The following is a 25,729-nucleotide window of genomic DNA, read 5'->3' on the forward strand; positions in this document are numbered from 1 at the left end:
ATGGGTTGTGCTCCTGGAGACTGAACTTCACAAGTGGAGGGAAATAGCCAGCATTGAGAAAAATTTGGGAACGTGTCTCTTTTTACATTGGGTTTCTTTCCTGCTTCCTCTACTTGTGCTTATCTGCTTTTATTTCCTAAATAGTTCATGGGTTTATCTCCTCTTCCATCCCACCTCCTTGCTGTAAGATACAATCCGGTTTTACTTGGACAGTTACCGCAGCGTCTGAGCTGGTCAGCTGCCTCCTCTCTGGCCAGCTTCCACTCTGCTTCAGCTCCACTACCGAAGCGTGTTTTACATGATACAAATTTGGGGGCGCCTGGGTGGCTCAGTCAGTTCACCATCTGACTTCAGCTCAGGTCATGATCTCGTGGTTTGTTGGGCCCATGTTGGGCTCTGTGCTGACAGCTTGGAGCCTGGAGCCTGCTTCCGGTTCTATATTTCCTTCACTCCCTGCCCTGCCCTTGTTCATTTTTTTTCTCTCTCTCTCCTCCTTCCCTCCCCTCACTCAAAAATAAGTAAACATTAAAAAAGATAAAAATGATACAGATTTGATTGTGTTCCTTGACTATATGAATAGAATCCCAATGATGTTAGTATAAAAGTAAAAGGCATTTCTGGCAATTATATACATTTTTATCCTAATCTTGTCCCACTCCCCCACTTCCTTTATCCTTCTGCTCTTAGAATCAGCATTCTCTCTTCTACCACAAAGACGTTTTTAAAGTATGTCCTGCATCCGGAATATGACCACCATATTCCCTCTCCCTGCTGCATCTCCCCAACGTTTGGTCAACTCCTCCCCACATTTCACACCTCAACTCAGGCTTTTCTGATACCTCTCCTTCTAGGAGTTCTACCGCTATACATTTTTGTAGTACTTTCTTTCAGAGAACTAGCCAGTTTTCCATGACATATTCATGTGATCATTTGATTCCCCTTGTCTTTACCCATGAGTTTTAGTCTCTCCATAGTCAAGGACCATGGTTATTGTGTTTGTTCTTCTGTCCCTAGTGCCTAGGACGTACATGCCCGTGGTAGGTAGTAGTCAGTTGAAATTATTGACTGAATGATATTGTTCATTGAATAGATATTTGGTCCTTTTTTTGTTTGCTTGCTTGTTTTTACTGAAATCAGTGGAGAACTTTTCGGTGTCCTTAGGAACAATAGGCTCTGAACCTTTATAACAACATACTGTGAAGGAAAAGTTCGGTGAGTCGATGGGCGAGTGTCAATGTGGGGGAGGGAAACCATAGCCCCCAAAAGAGCCATAAAGGCTCAAGCAGAGACAGCCTTGACAATGAACCTTCAGTTCCCCTGCCAAAGGCCTCTCTAGATCTGGTTTTATTCTTTAATTTCAAAGAATTTTCTTCTCAAGAGAAGCATTTCATCTGTGTTTAACATCCACTATGTACTTTATTTCTCCTAATAGTAATGTAAGAAGGGAAAAGCAAATAAACATGAATTCTCAAACTTTATAAAGACTTCCCAGATATAAATCCCTTGGACTTTAAAAAAATACCTGGCCTTGGGGCACCTGGGTGGCTCAGTTGGTTAAGAGTCTGACTCTTGATTTCAGCTCAGGTCATGATCTCACGGTTAGTAGATCGAACCTTGCATCAGGCCTGCACAGGCAGCCTGGAGCCTGCTTGGAATTTTCTCTCTCCCTCTCTCTATGCCCCTCCCTGCTCACTCATGTGTACATGCTCTCTCCCCCCCTCTCTCTCAAAACCAACAAATAAATAAATAAACATTAAAACAAAACCTTGGCCTTGACATCATGTATCTACACTTATTTTTAATTTACTGCTTTTGTCATTCTAGCCCTCATTGTCATCTTTTAATGTTTTACCTGAATTCATCTCGCATTTTAACAAAATAGCTAACAATTCATTAGATTTGTGATTTAATTACGTGAACCAAACAGCTAGTTTTATTGACTATCTGATTCGATTTTTTAGTAGATAGACATTTATTGTAGACAACCACACAAGTTTGAAAGCTGCAGATTTCTTACTGATCTTGAACTATTGACTAGTTTTTAAAACTAAATGGTCTGGAGATATTTTTTCCTACTTTTTAATAAAATAACACATATTTTCACATTTAAAGGCTTTGCTAATTCTGGGGGTGCTTGGGTGGCTCAGTCAGCTAAGCGTCCAACCAGCTCAGGTCATGATCTCATGGTTGGTGCATTTGAACCCTGCATCAGGCCCTGTGCCAAGAGCTCAGAGCCTGGAACCTGCTTTGGATTCTGTGTCTCCCTCTCTCTGCCTCTCCCCTGCACATGCTGTTTCTCTCTCAAAAATAAATAAACATATAAAAAATTAAAAAAATAAAGGCTTTTTAAAAAAAATTTTTAATGTTTATTTATTTTTGAGAGACACAGCATGAGTAGGGGAGGGGACGATGATAGAGAAGGAGACAGAATCTGAAGCAGGCTCCAGGCTCGAACCCACAAACCATGAGATCATGACCTGAGCCGATGTTGGTTGCTTAACCGACTGAGCCACCCAGGTGCCCCAAGTCTGAAGCCTTGAAAGTGGTGTTCACAGTATTTCACAGTTTAGTCCCAGCCTGCTCTCCTGATCCTCTCCCACTCCCCATCCTCCCCCAATCTTAGATTCTGTGAATTAATCATTCATTCCAGAGACATTTTTGAGGTGCTTTTTTGAGGTATTTTGAGGTGTTTCCTGAGGTATTTTGAGCTTCTGTAACTGAGGTCACATTAAAAGTGGCAGAAGTACTCTAGGAGTTTATTTCTCTTTCATGTCACAGCCTGCATGCAAGCAGCAGAGGGACTGAAGAGCTTCCTGTCCCGTTGCTCTGTCCTCCCAAACATTCAGCGTCCTTCTCAACTTGAGTGGCTCATAAACGGTTCCAGCTCTCAACACTATGCCTACAGTCAGAGCAGCAAAACAGGGAACAGAAAAAGGGAAAGGCAAGCCATGTTCTCTCTAAAGACAGGACTAAGATGGCGTATGTCATTTCGTCCTAGTCTATGGAACAGAATCTGGTCACGTGGCCATACCAAGTTGCAAGGGAGGCTGGAAGATTTCTCCTAGCCCAGCAGCCATGTGTCCACGTCTGTTGCTCTTGATGAAGTAAAGAAGGGAGGATGAGGGGACAACTTCGCCTCTTTGTCCTACCTACGAGGTGTCCATCACTACCCTCCAGGCCAGGTGCATAGCGATGAGTGAGGCCTGGATTCGGGGGAGAACCCAGTTTAGTTTGAGGGATTCAGGGTATATCCCTGTTTTCTCGGAACAGATCACGAATATTGGATCTGTTTACATTTTCTCTACATTCTGTGTAAATAGAATGTATTTTGTATAGTGTATATAACTCTCTGTGCTTTTGCATTTGCTGCTCCATTTCCTGGCATGATGTCTGCCCCTGTTTTTTCTACCCCATGCCATTCTACCTGCCCATTACAGTAAGGCTAGCCCAAGAGTTCCCACCTTCAAGAAGCTTTGAGCATTCCTTCCAGGGATAGGTAGGAGTTGTATCATTGGTGTTTCCATAGCACTCAAATCCTGTGTTCTCTTTGCTCCGTTTTGTTATAAGTCCCTGGAGACATGTAGGGACTGTATTTTGTTCATTTCCTATTTCGAGCACCTAGCACAGTGCTGAGCAAATAGAAGGTGCTTGATAAATGTTTGCTGAATCAAATTAGTGCTCGGCCTCCTTTCATGGATTCTTGAATGGCAGGGTGGGTGGAATCTCTAATAAGCCAGGGATCTCTGTCATATTGTGTATAATAATATCAGAGTTAATAAAAAGGTGAATTCCAAATCAAATTCAGAATCATAGACAAGATCATGTCTCTAACATCTTCATCTTATTCTAACTTAGAGTTAACTTTAATTCTTGATTTTTATTCAGTTATTCTAGTAAATGTATTTTGGATGAGACTGGTAAAGGGTCTTCAAGAAAAAGCCTGCATTTGAATTATAAGTTCTCTTATATCACTTAGTCTGTTGCTTACTAAAGTTTCCTTAAAAAATCCAAAATACATCTTGGATGGTCTGGAGTTGTTGAGTCCCTCCCCCCCAGATCTTCCTTTTTAAAAGCCAAGTTGCAATGTAATTTAGAAATTTTATTTTATTCTAAGTTTCTGATGTAATCACAAAAGTAGCCTTACTGTCTGTCTAGACTTTATTCATTATTTCCCTTTTGGACCTTCAAATGCATGTAGGATTCATTAGTATATGATAAAGCTATAGAATTTTCATAACTTTAAATTACATAAATTACTAGGTGTAGTAATACTCTTGCTTATGGTACTTATAGGCGAAACATTTGATTATTGGGGGCCTCCATTATTTTATTAGTGAAATAAGAACATTGAACTAAGGCAAGAGTGTTTTTCATCTCCATAGCCTCTTGGGCTATTAATAATAATAATAAAGATTTGTTCTTTAAATCATAGGTTTTAAGGAAACATTGGTGAAGTGCTGACGATTCATGGGCTTATACTTTCTAGGGGCTAAAGAGCCTAATGGTGTGATCTTAATGGGTGGCATGAAACAGTTAACCTTTCTGCTCAAGAGGCAGCTGTAACCGGAGTGACTTGGGCATGGGGGCGAAGGCAGATCGGTAGCTGTGGCACACTAACAAGCTGTATGAATCATGGCTTATTAGAACGGCTGATGCCATACAAATTAATAGTTTAATCCCCAAATGCTTTAATAACACATCTTCTCAGGTGTGACATGCACAAGGCCTTTTAGAAGGATATTATGATCTGCTCAGTCTCTGCAAGCCATATCTTTAGAGAAGGATGTAAATTACAGCTTGCAAGGAGCACTCATGTGTCACATCTCCTGCTTTGAAGGCATCTTCATTTATTTTCTCATATCTAAGTCGTAGGCGATGTATCATCTAATTAATTATATTATCTAATTAATTATGTCTGACTCTGATCTGGTTTACTTATGGGGGTTATGTTATTTCATGTGCTTTAAGGGAGGAAGTGAATATTTGGCAGGGAGCGCTTGCGCGCGCGCGCGCACACGCGCACGCACACACACACATACACACACACACACACACACACACACACACACACACACACACACACACACACACACACACACCTGGGTAGCTGCAGTGATCAACTGAGTCGGGTCCTGAGGCCACTCCAGCAATCTTCCCTACAATTCGTGGGAAACACGTACCACTGCAAGACAAAGCGTCTGACAATTTGGAGGGTGGTTCTGTAGTCCTAGGAATCCAGAGTGAATGAAAGTCTAGACTCCGTCATTTTTCAGGGGAAACGGGAGGAGGGAGGAGTCGCAGATCAGATATGCCCGAAGTGTTACAGAGGTAACGGGGAGGCAAGGATGCTGCCGCCACTTGGAGCATTGGGAGGGAGGGAGTAACGACAGAGCAGCCGCGGGGGGAGCTGTGTGCCCAGAAGCAGTAACATAAACAGCATCAGGAGTAGGGCCTCCTCTTGTAAAAAGCCGGATACTGCAGGCTCCCGAAAAGGCAAGATTCTCTGCTGTTTGACAGTCTCCCGAGTGGAGAATGGCTACCGTAAAAATGTTGCCAAGAAACTCTCCTGATGCGGACGGTCATAACTGTGTGTTAGTAATAGTTCCTTCAGGAAAATAAATCATACTTGCTGTCGATTTTCCAATCAGTAGACAAGTCCCTGAAGAGCATCTCAAATTACCCGGAAAAAAAAGAAAGAAAGAAAGAAAGAAAGAAAGAGAAACAGGGAAAACAAAGTTTTGGCATGCTTGCAAGGACCCGTGGTGTTTTTTAGAAACTACCTAGGAGGGCAGAAGCTCAGTGTTGATTTGCCCATGCCTCTTACCTGGGAGTGCAAGGTGGGGAGAAATGGACAGTGGCTCCGATGAGCAGAAGCGTCACAGTGCAGCTCGGGGAAGCCACACGCTGACTGCGTTCGGCGCCGCTCTTCATGCAGTGCTGTGGGCTGGTGCATCGGCGGCGAGTACGGGTGTCCTATGTAAGTTTCTCTCGCTGTAGAATTGCAGCTAGGGGCTGAAAATACGATTCCGTGTCTGTCTGGTGCATGTTGCCTCTTTCGGATGCTTTTAATCCCTGCCTGTGCTGAGGATCAGCCAGAGAATCAATCACCGGGGCTACGAGTTGTCGAGGCACCGGAGGTATAGGAGATGCTGAGATTTTTTTTCTTTTTCCGGAGATTTTTTCTCTTTTTTTAAAGATCTCTGGTGCCGTGTTACTTTGATAAGATTGGAAATCACTTGCCCGGGGATTGTTTGGGAAGTCCATTGTCTCAGAGATCTGTAGCAGTTCAGACCAGTTGATATTCTCTTTTTCCCTAAAGGAGTCCTTGTTTTCATAGGTGAATTATGGCATGGAAGAAAAAGACATCTCTTTTAGAGAGGAATGCTGTGGAGTTTGTGAAATTAAAGATAGCCACAGAGGCTCCTGTTAAATCCTATTTTGCACAGCCCCAGAAAACGCGTAGATGGTAATCACTTGGTGGATGACACAGCTATTGCCGGAACGCTGGGATTTATCACAGCTTTATCATCCTGTGACTGTTTCACTGAAATAGCCCTTATTTCACGGACCTGCTGTGTTTTGCAAAATGGCTGTCTGAGTATTAAATTCTACCAGGCAGGCTTCTACAAACAGTGAAGTATCACTACCTAAAATGATTGGATGCTAATTGAAAGATGCTATGCCGCTCGCTAGCCCGCAGGCTCTGAGGCAGCTCCGACTTTATCTCCCTGCTCTTTTTTGCATGCCGCTACTTCATTTTCAGGGGCTGATGTGAAAGAAGACAAGAGGTTTACGCAGGCTAGCCAAACTGCAGTGCTGAACCGCCTCACGCTGGCCCGAGATCCGTGGCTGCAAAAACACATGGAAATTCTACAAAGGGAGCTAATCAGTACTTAAGGGTATAATGTAAAGAAAGCCGTGACCTTGGAAAATTGGCCACTAGAAAAGATCAGGTGTGACCCTGGCAGGACAAACAAGGTCAAAATCTGGTGTGATCTCAGTAATAAAGTTGAGGACGGGGAGCTGGAGGCAGGGGAAGGGATGACCGTTTTCCCATCGGATCCTAAAGAAAATATTCAATGTTGTTAAATAAGGGAAAGCGTAAGAAGCCCCCTTGATTGAAAGGTTTCTGTAGTTGTTGTGTATTCAGGGCTGTTTGTCTTTTGAGTGCAACAGTTGATACGCAAGGAGTAAATGTAGTCGTGAGGTAGGCAGCAAAGATTTTTAAAGGCGACATCTGCAGAAATAGATGTTTTTTTTTTTTACCCCCAATAGAAAAATCAATTGCTTTAAGAGGAGGGGAGGGAAAATGCATTAAAAAGTTTTTAAAGTCTAAAATTATCCACATAAAGAAAATGTTAAATTAAAAGCAATTTGACATTAAAAATCCATATTTTTCTAGAATAATGAAGGCTGACAGCTTCAGAGCTTTCTGTATTCCTGTTTACTCTTATATAATGAATTGGAAGAAATCTGTGGTTACGTGGCCCATTGGGTAGAGGAATTCTGAAATAAGGCCTCAAAAAAGTAATAATTTCCCCCCTACTTATCGTTGTTCTTTTCCTGACATTGAACATGTAAATAAACAGAAGAGACAGCATGATCTGTAATTTTTGGAGTGGCAACGGAAAGTTGAAAAGATTTGGCTCCTCTGCTCAGTTTCAAACTTTTTTTTTTTATCTTGTGTTTTGGTTAAGGAATCACAAAATGGATAGCAACGCTATATTTTAAAAAGATAAACGAAATTCATAGCTTGGTCACTAGAAAAGACTTTTCCTTTATTTTAGAACATTAATCTCTGGGGAACTCTAACCTGTAACCCACCTGCTGTTTTAGTCCTGCTGCTTTGTCAGTTTAATGTATAGATTGCAATTTTCCTTAGAGATAGCCAACGCAAAGCTAGAGGTCTGTCAAATGTGAAGTGTATTCCATTTCCTTAGAGGAAAAGAACTGCGTCTGAGATCTCTAACTTGCCTGTAAGGCCTTCAGATGGCACATTGAGTCTGGCAGATGCTCATGGAATGACCGGGGGGACAAAGGGCAGTCCAGACCTGTGTGTAGTCCTAGTGACTGGGGCCTTGGCCATTGAATGGCCATTATGTGGACTGTGTCCTGGTGTCCTTTCTCCAGCCAGTGTCCATTTCAGAGGATGGTGGCTCAGACCATCATGCCAGTACTGAAATCCAACTGAAAATTGGGAATTTAAAGTGTGTACTAATTAAAAATATATATATTAGCTATAACATACAAATTAATTGGGGTGTGTGTGTGTGTGTGTGTGTGTGTGTGTGTGAGAACCCTCTGCTAGTTCTTATAATCTTTTTTTTTTTGGCATGACAGCTTTCTTAAGGGTTCCTCCTACTCCAACATTATCTCAGAAAGAATGTGAAAGTTATGTGGGTTTTGAATAAAGTTATGTACATATGCCACAGTTCCTCATTTCTGGGTTTTTATCTTCCACAGCTGCCTCCTTTATTGGGGCCCCTCCCCAGATTTGCATAACCCCACTCCATGTTCAAAAATATTCTGTGAGTTGCACCCACCCTAGGGGCTGTGCCCCCTTTCCTCGGCTGTGAGACTCAGCCCATCAGCCTCTCTCTTTGGCATTCTTCTTTGACTCCAAGATCTAGTCTTCATTATTTGCTTTCCCCCTAATGATCATTCTTTTTGAACCCCACTTCATATGTCAGAAGAAATTCCTATTTTTATCTGAACTGTCTTGCTATTTTTATTGTATTGAATGACATGGAAACCTGTCAGCTGAATAAATACTCTTAAGCTTAAAAGGCTGTACAAGCATAGTCAGCCCCGTGTGCACCTCCGTGAAACACGTCTAAAATACTGACATTTGCGTGCACTAGGGCGCAGGGATGATGCTCACTCTTCCGGTAAACTTTTTATTGAAGTACAGCCTCCCCACAGAAAAGTGCGAGAATCCTAGGTGGCAAACCTGAAGAGCGTTTACGGGGTGAACACGCCTGTGTGACCAACACCAAGCCAAGGAGCCGAGCAGTAGCAGCACCCTCATCCTACCTTCCATGCACTGCTCACCCCCACCCCCATCCCATCCCGGGTACCCACTAATCTGGCTTCTAACAGTCTGGGTTAGTTATTCCTGTTGCTGAATTTCATGCAAATGGGCTCATTCGGTATATACTCCTCGGTTCAGCTTGTGTTATTCATCACGATACTCATATTACTCCGTGTGGCTGTCCGTTGTGGCTGATGTGGTTCATTCTCATGGCTGTGTGGTATTCTATCACGTGGCTGTACCGTATTGTAATTATCCAGCTGACTATCGATAGGCATTTGGGTAATTTCTAGTTTGGAGCCACTATAAACGCTGCCTCTGTGAACATTTCCAACATGCCGTTCTGTGGATGTTTGCATATGTACTTCTGTATACGTAAATGCACATGCCACGTCATGGGGTACATATATGTATATTCAGCTTAGTGTGCTACTGATAAACAAAGTATCCCCAAAGTAGTTCCGTCAATTTACGCTCCCGCCGGGAGTGCCTCACCAAAACTTGGTGTTGTTACCTCTCACATTTTAACGCACGTGGTGAATGTGTACACGTACTACATTATGATTGTACTTGGCATTTCTCTAATCCAGCACCTTCTCGTATATCTATTGACCACTTGGATATTCTCTTTCATGAGCTATTTGCTCAATTCCTTCCCTCCTTTTCTTTTCTTTTTTTTTTTTCCTTCCCTCCTTTTCTATTAGGCTATTTGTTATTTGAGGCTTTTTTGTTCAGATAAGAATACGCAGTGGAGCACCTGGCTGGTTCAGTTGGCAGAGTGTGACTCTTGATCTCAGGGTTAGGGGTTCGAGCCCCAGGCTGGGTGTAGCAATTACTTTTTTTTTTTAATTTTTTAATGTTATTTTTTATTTTTGATACAGAGAGAGACAGAGCATGAGAGGGGGAGGGGCAGAGAGTGAGAAGGAAACACAGAGCCAGAAGCAGGCTCCAGGCTCTGAGCTAGCTGTCAGCACAGAGCCTGACGCGGGGCTCGAACCCACAAACGTGAGATCTGACCTGAGCCGAAGTCGGAGGCTTAACTGACTGAGCCACCCAGGCGCCCCAGAAATTACTTTTAAAAAATCTTAGGGATGCCTGGGTGGCTCAGTCGGTTGAGCATCTGACTTTAGCTCAGGTCATGGTCTCACAGCTTGTGAGTTTGAGCTTTGCATCGGGCTCTGCGCTGACAGCTCAGAGCCTGGAGCCTGCTTCGGATTCTTTGTCTTTCTCCCTCTCTTCTCTTCCCCTGTTCATGATCTCTCTCTCTCTCTCTCTCTCTCTCTCTCTCTCTCAAAAATAAATAAGCATTAAAAAAAGAAAAAAAATTTTTTAAAAAGAACCAGGAAGAAAAACAGCAACTGGTGATTACATTAATAAAATAATGAGAGACAAAGGAGTATAAATAGACATCATTGGAGCTTGGACTCAGGCTAACCTGGGTGTGATTCTTGATGTTCTACTTATTAACTGTGGGTTAGTGGCGGGTTATTTCCTTCCTGACTCCTACTTTTCCGAGAAATCTATATAATGGAGAAAATAGGAAATGCCTGCAGGGTTATTTTGAGAGTTAAAATGAAATAATGTTTGTCAGCTCCTGGTACATTGCCTGATGCACAGTTTTTCCAATACTGGAGGCTCTGTGAAATGAGATCATGAGACAAAATATGAGAGCAGTAGGGAATGGTAGGAAGGATGTGGTGGGTGACTGCCCTCAACTGGCCGACGACCACCTGTGCCAGTTACTACAAGTCTTGAAAAGCTGTGACAAATGGGTTCGATGGCAGAAGAATGACAGTGAATTACCAGTCTCCTAGAAGAGCACTCTGCCTCGGTGTGTGGTCACTTGTGAACTTCTAGAGCATGTACATGCAGTGAAATCACCCAATGACGTTACTTTTGTATAAACGGTTGACCCTTGAACAATACAGGTTTGAACTGAGAGCATCCACTTTTGATGAATACAGATTTTTTCCCCCAGTAAATACAGTACAGTGCCTTAAATATGTTTTCCTTAGGACCCTTTCAATAGCATTTTTCTCTCTAGCTTACTTTATTGCAAGTATGCAGTATATATTCCATATAATGTACAATATGTATGTTAGCCACCTGTTTATGTTATCAGTAAGGCTTCCAGCCAACAGAAGGCTATTAATAATTAAGGTTTTGAGGGGATCACAAGTTATACATGGATTTTCAACTACGGTGAAAAAAAACCAAGCATGTTCAAGAGTCAAAAGTATAATATAACTTCTGAGATAATATATGATATGATATGATATGATATAATATAATATAACTTCTAGGTAAATTCTGATTGTTATAGTTACCTAATGCACAATTGTATAGTCTTTCATAGAGTGTACAAAATAGTTTTATGCCCATTATTTCATCTGATGTTAAAGCAACCATTTTAAGGCAAGGCAAATGATGATATCCCTATTCTATAGATCAAGAAACTTCAAGTAAATCCAACAGAGGCCAACCTGAGATTTAAAGTACAGTGTTTTCTTATCCATATATAGTGTTCTGTGCATCCTGTTTGGGATGTATTTCTAAGTTTAAATAATGGGATTAAAATTCAGTTTAATTAACACTAGAGGGATGCCTGGGTGGTTCAGTCGGTTGAGCATCCGGCTTCAGCTCAGGTCATGATCTCGCAGTTTGTGGGTTCGAGCCCCGCTTTGGTCTCTGTGCTGACAGCTCAGAGCCTGGAGCCTGCTTCAGATTCTGTGTCTCCCTCTCTCTTTGACTCTCTCCTGCTCAGACTCTCTCTCTCTCTCTCAAAAATAAATAAGGCATTAGAAGAAAAAATTTTTTTAAATTAACAAGAGAACTTTGTAGTGCTTCTGTGTATAAAAATCAGTTATCCTCAAACTTGAGAAATGCCGAAGTGCTCATTGAAGAGATTTCTTGTTGTAGCATTGTAGGTAATGTGCCTATTTGACTTAGAGTTTTCTCTCCATATTTATACTTTATCCAATTCTCAGAATTGTCTTAACTAGTTAGGTGAAGCTACACATTTATTATTTTTGCATTGGAAAATGGGTTTTTCATGGAAGATGACTTTAAAAACATTTTTTAACATTTATTTATTTTTGAGAGACAGAGAGAGACAGATCTTGAGCAGGGGAGGATCCGAGAGAGAGGGAGACACAGAATCTGAAGCAGGCTCCAGGCTCTGAGCTGTCAGCACAGAGCCCAACCTGGGGCTCGAACCCGTGAACTGTGAGATCATGACCTGAGCTGAAGTCGGATGCTCAACCGACTGAGCCACCCGGGCGCCCCAGAAAATGACTTTTTAAAGAGGTATGCTGCCATCTATCCTGTTCCTTTGGAGATAAAGGAGTCAGATTCATATACATAGTAATACATACATGGAAATATATATGTGGATGGATGCATGGATGGATGGATGGACATGTGTGTGTGCATGTTTACACACATACTTTAAATCACTTGTAGCTTTTCCAGCTATGACTTCAGATGTTCTTGAAGAGTGATATTTGGTGTTTTAAACCTGCATCTTTTAAAGTCAAATTTATATATATTTTGCCTAGTTAAAGGTATTTTCTCTAGAGATTGCCAACTTTTCAGGTTTGGGACTGTGTGTTTTTAATGGGACTTAATTTTGGCCATATTAAAATCTTAAATTTGACCCTTCAAATTTTTAAGATGCCATTGATCCAAAAACATATTTTTGAACTAATACTCATCTCTGTAGGATGTGAAAGAATCCTTCGGAAGACATATTTCCATCAGAGCAGTGGACGTCAGCTTCAGAAATGACAGCCGCACGTGTTTAAAATATTTCATAGTAAAAATACTACTTGATCGTTTACTTTTTATTGAGCTTTAAGTTTTGCTTTAATTATAAGCTTCAGTGCATGAGGGCATCTTATTAATACAAAATGAGATGGATGAACACACCTATAAACATTAAGGAGCACAGCCGGGGGGGATGAAATTCAGTTAGCACTTTGCATCCTCCGGGTGTGTGTCGACATTGAGCTTGTTGATGAATTGTCAGAGGTACGAGAGCATCCGGTTGCTTTAAAGCCTTCTTAGCACATTCCTGGTTGTGTCTCATTGCTTTCCCTTCCCGTTGGAAAGGCGGTTTGTTTCTGTTTATTTTTAGGAAGATCACATTGTTTCAGCTTAATGGAGGTATAATTGACAAAATGGTAAGATATTTAAAGTGTACACCAGGATGATTTGATATACGTTGTGCAGAGACTCCTTCCATTTAGTTAACATGTCCATCACCTCACACACACACACACACACGTGTGTGTGTGTGTGTGTGTGTGTGTGTGTGTGTGAGAGAGAGAGAGAGAGAGAGAGAGAGAGAGCGAGAGAGTGAGAGAGAGAATGAGGGAGGGAGGGAGAACATGTAAGTTTCACCGTCTTAGCAGATTTCAAACATACAATCCAGTGTTTTCATCTGTCCTCACCATATTACATGTTAGATCCTCAGCCCCTGCTTCTTATTACTGAAACTTTGTATCCTATTCCTACCTTCTGTCTATTTTCCTGCCTCCCCAGCTCCTGCCAACCACTTTTCTACTTTCTATCACTTTGATTTTTTTAAATTTCTGCATATAAGTGATACCACGTAATATCTGTCTTTCTCTGTCCAGCTTATATCACTTAGCATAATGCTTTAAAGTCCCATCTGTGTTGTCACAAATAGTAGGACTTCCTTTTTCGTGGATGAATGATATTCCATTGTGTGTGTGTGTGTGTGTGTGTGTGCATTCATGTATATACCTCAATTTATATATGTCTATACATCTATATACATATATATCATATCTTCTTCATCCAGCCCTCTCATGATAGACACTTACATTGTTTCTATATCCTGACTACTGTAAATAATGCCACAATGAACTTGGCAGTGTGGAGATGCAATTTAATATGGGAATGACAGACTCTGGAGCAGAGTCCTAAAAGCCGTGCCTTGTAGACCCTTGGGCAAGGGTCCATCACTCTGTGCCTCAACTTCCCTTTCTGTTAAATGAGGAATAACAAGACAATCTTACCCATAAGTTTGCTGTGAATGTTGCATGTGTTAACCTATGAAAATCCTTGGCACATAGTAAGGACCCCATGAAGTGTGAACTGTTTTAATGATGGTAATTCCCGCCTCCCTCTGCTCTGAGCACCTCTCCTGTGGTAAGAAGGTTGCTGAAAAAGAGCCGTCACCTTCAGAAGGATGAAGTCACTGTTTGAGGGAAGCTTTTGTAAAATTTATCCAGTCTGGAGAGCTGCAGCTCTCTTACTCAGCACCTGCTCTTTGCCCATAGCCAGCCAGAAAGTCCAAAGTACAGAGAGGAACTAAAGCCCTAATCCCCACCTTCTGGAAGGCCTGGCCTGCTGGTGGAGACACCTGAGTTTATGGAACATTAAAATGTTGAGTTAGCAACAGGAGACAGCAAATGGTATACCGCCCCAAAAGAATACCACACAGGCATTAAAGGAAAAACAGAGTGACATGGAAGAGGTCTCTGTTCTGAAACTATGTTACCCAAAGATTGAGTTGCAGAGTGATGTATAGGGAATGATCACATTTGCTCTGCATGTGTTCATATCTATATTAGCAGCCACGTAAGAATGCGGTCTAGAAGGCCATCCTAGTATGTGCTGAGCGCACAAAAGTGGGATTATAGAGGGACGTGGGAGTTTTACATTTTATATCATTTGACATTTTACAATGAGCATGCTTAATTTTTGTGATAAATATTTAAGAAGACAAATACCTTTAAATTACTCTGTCCCTCACCTTTTTCTAGAAAGGCTTATATAATATAAATAAATACATATAATACACAGTTCAGCTTGGTAGAAAACACTTCACTTGAAATGCACTGAGTGAAAACAACCCAGAAATGGAAGAATCTGTTAATTGAGAAATTGTCCTATGTGTTCACAGAACTATTGTAAAATAAGAAGGGCTGGTTTTTTAGGCCTGTCCTTCCTGGGGAGGGTGTGCTCCGCTGTGTGGGCCAAGGTCGAGTCCTTCACGTTGCATGCTAAGAATCTAGCTCATGCAGGGTGATCAACGCTTATTAAATTTATTTGCACTCTGCATGTCTTTATTGTTAGCACATTTCCTAAGCAACTGAAGATCAGAAGGAAGGAATGTATGAGACCTTAGCAGAGCAGTGTAGATCATCTTAAGAAATATTTCCGTGAGTTTATACTTGCATCGTGGGTCTTGCTCCCTGAGGATACACACCAGTCAGAATGGTCCGATCCTCAGACGCATTAGCCATGGTCCCATCCCATTGTCCTGAAACAGCTTACCCTTGACTTCTCTGATACCTTGCACACCTGTTTCCATATTTCTCTTCCTCTTCCTTCTCGTATGCATGTTATGACTTTGTTTTCTTATTTATAGTGGTGTTCCTTTGGGCAGTCAGACATCTGTATTCAATTCTTAAGAGAAGCTGATGAATACCAATATACATTTGAAAAAGGCTTAAAAGAAGGAAAACCTAAAAAAAATAGATCAGAGAAGAAATGGCTGAAATAATGGAAGTTTTTCTTATATTCTTATATTTAATGTTTATTTATTTATTTTGAGAGAGAGAGAGAGAGGGCAGACGGGACAGACAGACAGAGAGACAAAGAGGGAATCTTAAGTGGGTTCTACACTGTCAGCCCAGGGCCCAATTTGGGGCTTGATCCCATAAACTGTGAGATCATGACCTGAGCCCAAATCAAGAGTCGGATGCTTAATCAGCTGAGCCACCCAGGTGTCCCAAAAGGAAAACTATTCTATGTATATGCTGATGGCTACTGACTCTATATGCCCAGCTCAGATCCTTCTAGCAAGTTTTGCACAGTGTAAACAAAGTCCAGCCATCTGCATTTGGGAAGTCCGGCTCTGCAGACACAGCCTGTGTTAGCTGACCCCGTCTTCTCCATCCTGCTCCTCCCCATCTCTGCCCCTCCTTCCCCTCTCCTACCAATGCCTTCATTTACTCCTACCTCGCCAGGCCGGTTGGAAGGCACTGGTGTCCTCCCCACTGTCCATGCCAGGTGTGAGTCATTTTCCTTTCCCTTCTCTCTCTGAACAGTCACCAAAATCAGTCACTTCTACCTCAGAAACTCCAGAATCTTCTCTTCTTCATCCCACCTCTCTCCACCCTGGTGCAGACCCCAGTTCTGTCCTTCCCGAAATTACTGCACAAACCCCTTTGACTGGTCTTCCTGTCATAGTTGTCATTCTAGAACAGTCTTTTCAGCACATGGCCCTGGCCACTGTGATTACTGTCAAATGCAATCATGTTATTTCCTTGCTTAGAACCCCCAGTGGACGGACTCCCGTTCTCTAAGAATATAAGTGTAGTCTGATCGACATGCTACTTTCATGATCAAGCCCTGTTTGCCTCCTGGGCCTTCACCCTTAGCACCTTCCCACTTAGGGACTGAATGTCATTCATTTCCCCCAATGCCCAGTGCTCTCTGTTGCCTCTGCTCCTCATAGAGTCTCAGGTGGGGGGTCCTCGCTCTTTTCCTTCATAGCACTAGCTCTACCTTATCATAATTACTCCTATAAATGTGCCTCTTTGAATTCCCTTTTCATAGTTGTATGCCGATTGTCCAGCAAGAATGTCTGGTGAAGACATATTTGTTGAATGAATAAATAAATAGTGCTGGACAAATATGATTAAATAGTCATATTTTGTTCCTATCAGTCATTATAATATACAACATATGTGTGTGTGTGTATGTGTGCGCGTGTGTGCACACACACACACACACACACAGAGCTTTGTGATGATACAGAGTTAAATTCCTTGGTCTTTTCTGTATTTACAAAGTAGAAAAGAAAATTTGTTCCTAGACTTTGAAACTCTTTTACTCTTTAGGCCTCTTGTGGCTCCTTAGATTATTTATATTCTGTTCATTCAATGACCTGCTCTAAATGCAAAAGAGATCTTAACTTGATTTAAGTGATGAAATTAACCCAAACCATTAGCTAAAAATAGTGGCTACAAAATAGGTAAATGTGATTTCTTTGTTTGTTTTTAAAACACATATGTTCAAGTATTTTAAGCACGGCCATTTGAAAATAAAAACATCGCTGGATTATTTTTTCTTGAAGCCTTGAATTAAAGGCTTTAACAGCCATATGTATTCAAAGCTGCCCTATCTTTGCCATATTAAAGTTGCGGCTCCTATTTTAGATGTGACATCCCCCTCCCCCCACCCCACCAGCTCGGACAGGTAGCAAGGCTCTGACCCGCCTTTTGTGCTGTTGGCTTCCAGGCCTTCTATGCCCGTTGACCTTTCTGCTGAATAGTTCTGCTTCCCATTGAGCCAGACTCTGTTTGTTGGTATTACATTGAGATAACAGTCAATTCTCTAATGTTTGAATCGTCCAAAGTAGCTTCATTTATTGCTAACAGGGGTTCTTCCCCTCGTAGCCCCACCCCTCGCCCGGCCCTATTGTGATGAGCATATTACCGCTGGCCTCCCCATCACTGAAGGAATACATAATTTATATAACCCACTCTGATCTCCAAACAGCAGCACAGAACAGAGGGGGAAGGGGCAAAGTGGCTTCTCTTGGGACTGTGACTGAGGTGCTGGGCATGTTAGAGTCTCTGCACTTGTGTCTCTCACCATTCGGAGGGTCAGGGGGGAGGGTCATTGGTATCAGGGGGTCAGTGAAGCTTCCCCCCCTCCCCCCATGAGTCATTGACTTCTCTCAGGTCATTTGATTCCTGGCAAATTCAGGTTGCTCTTTGCGGGGGGGGGGGGGGCGGATTACAGGAAACTAAGTGATACTTACTCAAAAGGGATGGATTGCAACCTTTTTTCTGCACAGATTGCTAGGATGCCTTCACATCAGAAAGAAACGGACTTCATAATTTCCGGGTATTCTAGTTGAAAGGAGCAGAATAGAGTGGAGGGGAAGGGCAGGGGTGGGTAAAAAAATACACTTGAAAGATCTAAAAATCTCTGTTCTTTCTCCCCAAGGTACATAGCTCTTTATTAATCATGACTTTGCAATGCTTTATAAAGAGTGGATAACATAAGGTCATTTGGTGGTAAACAATAGAAAATCACCTCTTTCTGGGGCACCTGGGTGGCTCAGTCAGTTAAGCGTCTGACTTTGGCTCAGATCATGATTTCACAGTTTGTGGGTTTATGAGTTCAAGCCCCACATCAGGCTTCTGCTGTCAGCACAGAGCCTGCTTTGGATCCTCTGCTACCCCTCCCCTGCTCTTTCTCTATCTTTCTCTCAGAGTAAATAAATAAAAACTTTTTTAAAAAATGCCCTCTTTCTAATTTAAAACACTAAATTTAATTTAAATTAATTTAAAACATAGAATTCATTGGTTAATAGTGGTGTTTCTCAATGTATTCTTTGGGGCACTAGCATGAGAATTTTTAGGAGTGTTTGTCAAAACAGTGCACACCCCAGGGCGCCTGGGTGGCTCAGTGGGTTAAGCGTCTGACTTCGGCTCAGGTCATGATCTTGTGATTCATGAGTTCGAGCTCCATGTCAGGCTCTGTGCTGACAGCTCAGAGCCTAGAACCTGCTTCATATTCTGTGTCTCCATCTCTTTCTGTCCCTCTCCATTCATGTTCCATCTCTCTCTGTCTCTCCAAAATGAATAAATGCTAAAAAAAATTTTTTAAATGCACATCCCTATGAATGATCCCAGACCCATAGAATCTGCATCTCAGGGATGGATCTCAATCATTTAGTTTTTAATAACCTCTCAGTGTAATTTTTCATGCACCCTTTTGCTTGAGGAGATCTCAGAGAATCAAAGGAAATTTGAAAGTGAGCGTCAAGGTTTTGGGAACATAGAGGACCTGGGTGTCAGGACTTGTGGCTACGTTCCTCAGTGCCCTACCTCTAAGGTGAGTCGGCTCACCTCAAGTCAACTTGTGTCGAGTTACTCAAGGTTCAAATTCCTCAGAGAGAGGATCTGAGTGGCCCAGCTTGGTCTTTCCAGGCCAGGAGAGGGGCTGGGACTACTTGACTGAAAATGGAGGAGAAGAATTTCTCAAAGGAGAAAGCAAGCATTGTGTCTAGGGAAAAAAGAAAGAAAGAAGGAAAGAAGGGAAGAGGAAAGAAAGACAGAAGGAAAGAAAGAGAAAGAAAGGAAAGAACAAAAGAAAGAAAAAAAGAAAGAAAGAAAAAACAAAATAAAAGAAGGAAGGAAGAAAAGGAAGGAAGGAAGGAAGGAAGGAAGGAAGGAAGGAAGGAAGGAAGGAAGGAAAGAAGGAAGGAAAGAAGGAAAGGAAGGCAGGTAGGAGGAAAAGGAACTAGATCCCGGGCATCGGAAACCACAGGTGATCCTTGCATAGACGTGGAACACATAGACAGGAATTTTTAAATGAACCAGGCTCTCTCATGGTTAAAGCTTAGGAAATGAGCATTTATATCTTTAAGCTTGGCTGAGCTGATGCTCCTTGATTACGTAAATGGGGATTATGGAACATGGAGACTGTGGGAAAAATACAGAATTGCCTTTCCAGTCAAATCAGGGCCTGGTAAAGAAAAAAACAAAACAAAACCAGAAACAAAAACAAAAACCCATCGAGAGTAAAGACTTAATATTTAAGTTGCTTTAAGTAACTAATGACCAAGCACATTTTATTCAGATATTACATAACTATTGGCTGCCTGTTGAATTACAATATTGAACGATAACTGAAGTTTACAGAATCAGCTAAGGAACAGTGTGAAGAGTCGATCAATAAAAGAGCTAAAATAAAATACTATATATTCTTTGACACCTCACAAGATACAACTTTTGTTGCTAGATCTGACTCATACCGTTATTTCTCCTTCAGCAGCACTGACCTTCTGGGAACCATGGGTCTGAGCTGACACAGTTCTGATAAATGTCTAGCATGAATGATATAATGTGGATTTCATATTTCTAGAAAGTTCTACCCCTTGGGTGTCTTAACTAACCTCTGTTAAATCAGAAAGAAACAGGATATCCTATGTGTGATATGCTATGAGACAGGCCACAATGGCAAAATCTGTTGGTTGCTTTCCTTCTAGCAAGGTTAATTGAGCTGAAATAAATTGACTTGTCTCCTGATTTTAATGAACTAAACTTCAGTTCCAGGAAAGTAGAGAACAGAAAGGAGGAACCTGAAGTAGAAAGGGATAAGAAATTTTACAAAGTTGTTTCAAAATATCAGCTCCTCACCATTGTTTTCCCCGAACAAGTACTGAAAATGCCTTTAAAATGGATTTAACTACATGTAAGAAGTTTCCTGAACCAACTCCTGAATGTCCGCCTTTCAGATTTGAATAAGGTGGCGATACAGACAGAGCCTTGAACTTGGAATCTTGTACTTCAGGGTCTCAGCAAGGTTGGCCGGTTCATTTTTGTCATATTGGGAGGCAGGAGGTGCCAGAGCTTCTGCCTGTCCTGTCTCCTCTTCCTTCAGTACCTCAAACATTTTAAAAGTGAAATCTGTGGGCGCCTGTGGTTCAGTCGGTTGGGCGTCTCACTTTGGCTAAGGTTATGATCTCACAGTTCATGGGTTTGAGCCCCATGCTGTGCTCTGTGCTGACAGCTCAGAGCCTGGAGCCTGCTTCAGATTCTCTATCTCCTTCTCTCTCTCTGCTCCTCCCCAACTTGTGCACACACGCTCTGTGTCTCTCTCTCTCAAAAATAAATAAATTTTAAAAAGAATCATAATAATAGAGAAGTATGAGTATTTTTTAAAATACAGTACAGATCTCTACTTTATTTAAATTCTTATTGTTTTAGAAATGTATTCTTGGGGCACCTGGGTGGCTCAGTCGGTTAAGTGACCGACTTCAACTCAGGTCATGATCTCATGGTTCATGGGTTTGAGCCCCGCGTCGGGCTCTGTGCTGAAAGCTAAGAGCCTGGAGCCTGCTTCAGATTCTGTGTCTCCCTCTCTCTCTGCCTCTTCCCCACTTGCCCACATGCATTTGCTCTCTATCAAAAATAAAGAAAAATATTTTTTAAAAAATTAATGTATTCTTTTTAAGAACCCTTGCTCAAATCCCTCTTGAAGCAACGGATGTCATAGATTTTCATTTCTGAACCATAATTACAGTGCACTCATTACTGTTTAAATAATAGAACTCTGATTTCTATAGACCAAAGAGCAGTTAAATATTGAAATGAATCTGTTCTTTAAAAGCAAACGCCCTCACTGCTAGAAAGTACTTTTCTGATTTTTCATTTTTCCCTTCTATGATTCCTTATTGCACTGCTTCTCTCATTGAACTTGACTTTTGATCTCTGATTGACAGTACAGTCAGATTAAAGAACATTCTTGAAAGACACTGATGGGGTTCTTTTCACCCTACAGCTCCCTGAAAAACGAGGTGACAATCCGATTTTTTTTTCTAAGTTGATTGGATGTCCGTGTTTACCTTTTAAAACCCTTGATGAGAAATGCACTTCTTTATGGCATTTTTTTTTTAAAGGTGTTAAGGCAATGCGGATTTCTCTCCGACAACTCTGCTCCATTACTCCTTGGAGCAAATGGCAGTCACCTGGAGTTTGACAGTTTCGTCTGTGATTTAATTTCAGGCTACAGTTAACTGCTAGACCTCCAGGTCCAGTGGGTCTGATATGAGTACTGATATCATTATTGATGTCATAGCTACCCCTAGCTGAGGACTACCTCTCAGAATTCATTTCCCCAACATTATCCTGTTAAGGTTAGTACTTCTTCCTAAGGGGCATAGGGTAGCCTTCTAATAAGGAAATAGATGCAAGAGACTGCAGACGTAAGTATTTTTGAAAATTGGCTTCTAGGATCTGATGGAAGGGTACACACAGAGAATTACTCTCATTTTAAATGAATCGGTACATGAAGAAAATAAAGGTTATTCCTATTCTCCCACGCAAGAGCGGTTTTGAAAATGTATTTTAGGGGCGCCTGGGTGGCTCAGTCAGTTGAGCGTCCGGCTTCGGCTCAGGTCATGATCTCACGTTTGTGGATTCGAGCCCTGCGTTGGGTTCTGTGCTGACAGCTCAGAGCCTGTAGCCTGCTTCAGATTCTGTATCTCCCTCTCTCTCTGACCCTCCCCTCCTCGCGCTCTCTCTGTCTCTCAAAAATAAATTAAAACAAAACATTTAAAAAAATTTTTTTAAAAAGAAAATGTATTTTAAATAGTGGCTCTGCTTTTTGTAAAGTGCACACGGCACAAGAACTGGTTTTTACCAATGGCTTCTAAATTACCATGTAGTCTAACTGAGCTCAAGATTTTAAATTTCAGAGTAAATCTTCACTGTCAGTTTTTATGAGTAATGTGAGCCTACTTCTCTGGTTTCAAACTATGTGACTTAATTGCAACCAGAATGCTGAAACTTTGTTTAGATTAAATAAGGAACTTGTGATTCAACAGTTCTTCATTCTCTGCCATTGTGTCATAAGTTTCAATGAGTTGAAGTATTAAAATATGTTGTATAGGAACTTTAAATAATAACTGATCAATCAACCCAGAACACCAGTGTGCCATGCATTGTTTGCAGCCTCATGTAATATAAAAGATACCAAATGTTGCAAAGTTGGGGCCACAAAGCAGTGATCTCCATTTCATAATAAACTCAGAAACAAAGAGTGAAATTGATATAAGTAATACTGTAAAGAAGTGAATAATTATGCTAACCTTATTAGAAATGCCAATCATGTCCTTATCATGTGAAATTGGCCAACCGCATCGCTACTAACAAAAGGCAGTACGTATGAGTCTCCGTAGAGACTGTCCTGTTCCACAGCCCCCAGGCAGCCAAAAGATGTTCGATTAGGGTAAGCACTTTGACCCAGGAATGTGAACGAGGGAATCACAGAATCACTTAGCTTCAGCACCCCGAGCTGAGCAGTTGTAATGGATGAGAGGTAGAATCATCATGGGGAGCCGGGGGTCACAGCAAGCCCAAATTTTGAGTAAAATTAGGAGAGGAAGCAGAAGCTAGGTGGTAAAGAGTATATACATCAGAAAAGGAGAGAATCATCCAAGTGGCTCAGGGTACAGAAAATAGAACTTTCGGGAAGCATGACCTATGAAAACAGTACTCAGGGGAGGAGGCTGTGTAAATGGCAGGACAAAGGAGTGAAGACTGCTGGCCTGGGGTTCCTGGGCAGCTCAGTCGTTTAAGCAACTGACTTCAGCTCACGTCATGATCTCGTGGTTCAGGAGTTCGAACCCTGCATCGGGCTCCGGGCTGACAGCTCAGAGTCTGGAGCCTGCTTCTGATTCTGTCTCCTCTCTTTCTGTCCCTCCCCTGCTCACGCTATGTCTTTCTCTCTCAAAAATAAATATTAAGGAAAAATTTATAAATTAATTAAATTAAATTAAATGGTTTCCAACCTTTCTGAAGTCTGACTGTTCAGTTTTTCTGAGGTCCTGCAAATGTGTATCCTTTAGACAAGGCCCTGACACTTGTGGGAACTTTAGTGACCTCTGTTAGTTAGAACCAAGTGGTCCAAACTCCAATAAAACAAGGAAAAACCATGATCACCTGAGGAGACCAGAGTGAATGAATGCCTGATGTTAGCCTAAGCTTAAATGATATACGTGAGAAGTCAGTATAGAGTAGAGATTAAATATATCTGCAGAGGTTCATAAAACAAGAATGATAAAACATGATTTCTCATGCACTGTAAAGTCAAACATTTATAATTTTTACCTTAACCACATTTAAGTTTATGTATTCAATATATATTTAGTGCCTGGCACATTTTAGATATTCTATTAATCTTTAAAAAATTTTTTTAATGTTTGTTTATTTTAGAGAGAGAGGCAAGGTGTGAGCAGGGGAGGGGCAGAGAGAGAGGGAGACACAGAATCTGAAGCAGGCTCTAGGCTCTGAGCGCTCAGCACAGAGCCCGATGTGGGGCTTGAACTCATGAACTGCGAGATCATGACCTGAGCCAAAGTTGGACGCTTAACCGGCTGAGCCAGCCAGGCGTCCTGATACTCTGTTATTCTTTTTTTTTTTTTAATAGTTTATTGTCTCACATTCAGGTCCTTCAGCCATTTTGAGTTTATGTTTGTGTATGGTGTAAGAAAGTGGTCTAGTTTCATTCTTCTGAATATTGCTGTCCAGTTCTCCCAGCACCACCTGCTAAAGAGGCTGTCTTTTTTCCATCGCATACTCTTTCTGGCTTTGTCAAAAATTAATTGGCCGTACATGTTTGGGCCCGGTTCTGGGTTCTCTATTCTATTCCATTGGTCTATGTGTCTGTTTTTGTGCCAATACCATACTGTCTTGATGATGACAGTAGAGGTTGTGATGCCTCCCGTTTTGGTTTTCTTCTTCAATATTACTTTGGCTATTCGGGGTCTTTTGTGGTTCCATATGAATTTGAGGATAGTTTGTTCTAGCTTTGAGAAGAACGCTGGTGCAATTTTGATGGGGATTACATTGAATGTGTAGATTGCTTTGGGTAATAATGACATTTTCACAATGTTTATTCTTTCGATCCATGAAGAGGGAATGTTTTTCCATTTCTTCGTGTCTTCTTCAATCTCTTTCATAAGTTTTCTATAGTTTTCATCATATAGGTCTTTTACATCCTTGGTTAGGTTTACTCTCTGTTATTCTTAAGAGACATAAAAATGAATCAAAGCGTCTCCTTCCTCCAGAAACTTATCGTATATGCCTAGAATAAAATGTCTTCTTCATTTTTAAAACAATGTCCTGCTTTTGAATTCTCAGACTGTTAATCCTCAATTTAGATCATCCTTGGGAACTGGTCTGGGAACCAGTGTCCTGTAACCAGTTATAAGATAATGTGGGTATTTGCCTGTAAGTTTCAGCTCAGATGCTGGATTTAAGTGAGGAGCTTCCATGCTATTCACAGATGGATCTTTTCTCGCTAACATATGAAGATTTGTGTACCCATATATCGAATTAGAAGGAAATGACTACTGCTACTATTACTATGACGACACAGCTTACATTTAAGCCTCATCATACACGGACTTTCTAGGAATTACATCCACAGAGGTGCAGGGTTCCTGTTGAGATTTGATGCGGGAAGAAATAAGAAGCTGCCATGTCATGATCATAAATCTATGTGGGTGTGAGTGGGGACATGCAAGGAAGGCTCTTGAAGCTAAGGCAGCTGGACTCCAGTGTGGAGACTCGGGAAGACCACAATCTCTGATATTGTCCTGATGAGGTAACATAAGATTAGGAATTTCAGTGATGGGTGCTGTTGAGAGAAGGAAAAGAAAATGAAACATAAATATGGGGATTCTTATTTTTCCTATTTTTATTCATAAAACATTTATTGAGACCAAAATTTTATTTGCCCTAAAATAGGTAGAGCTGGAAAAAAATGGCTAAGATAGGCAAAGATAGTCATTTGGCATTTTGTAACATATTTTGGATTAATCACCCCCTGAAAATAGCTGTTTGTTTTTTAATCTCTCATAAGTTTGGGTTAAAATTGAGGATACTTGCGGACCTCATGAATCCTCACCACATCTATCCTTATCAAGGACGTTTTAATTTAGCTGGTTGGCCAAATTAATGAAATCGGAATGGCTTTGGCTACGTTTTTGAAAGCTGTCCCAGAACTGGTAAAAACAAATGGTTCTGTTCTTTTTGGAAGAAGTTCAGATAGCACCCCCCCCACCCCCTGCCACCATGACCGCCCTCAGCTCCCTCTCCCCTGTCCTCTCCCCATGTTCAGTATCAAGAGCCAGAAAAC

General features: G+C 41.5%; 1 protein-coding gene across 1 annotated transcript in view; it reads left to right on the forward strand.

Moving 5' to 3' along the window:
- Positions 1-5,346: 5,346 nt before the first annotated feature.
- The window catches only part of CACNB2 (calcium voltage-gated channel auxiliary subunit beta 2), a 250,913-nt gene continuing 230,530 nt past the window's right edge, over positions 5,347-25,729 (forward strand). The window contains 2 exon segments of the mRNA XM_029953130.1: positions 5,347-5,916; positions 5,918-5,977. Coding sequence (XP_029808990.1) covers positions 5,848-5,916; positions 5,918-5,977 — 129 coding nt within the window. The 5' untranslated portion in view covers positions 5,347-5,847.

The sequence above is a fragment of the Suricata suricatta genome, chromosome 10 (genome assembly GCF_006229205.1).
Source record: "Suricata suricatta isolate VVHF042 chromosome 10, meerkat_22Aug2017_6uvM2_HiC, whole genome shotgun sequence".
Classification (NCBI taxonomy): domain Eukaryota; kingdom Metazoa; phylum Chordata; class Mammalia; order Carnivora; family Herpestidae; genus Suricata; species Suricata suricatta.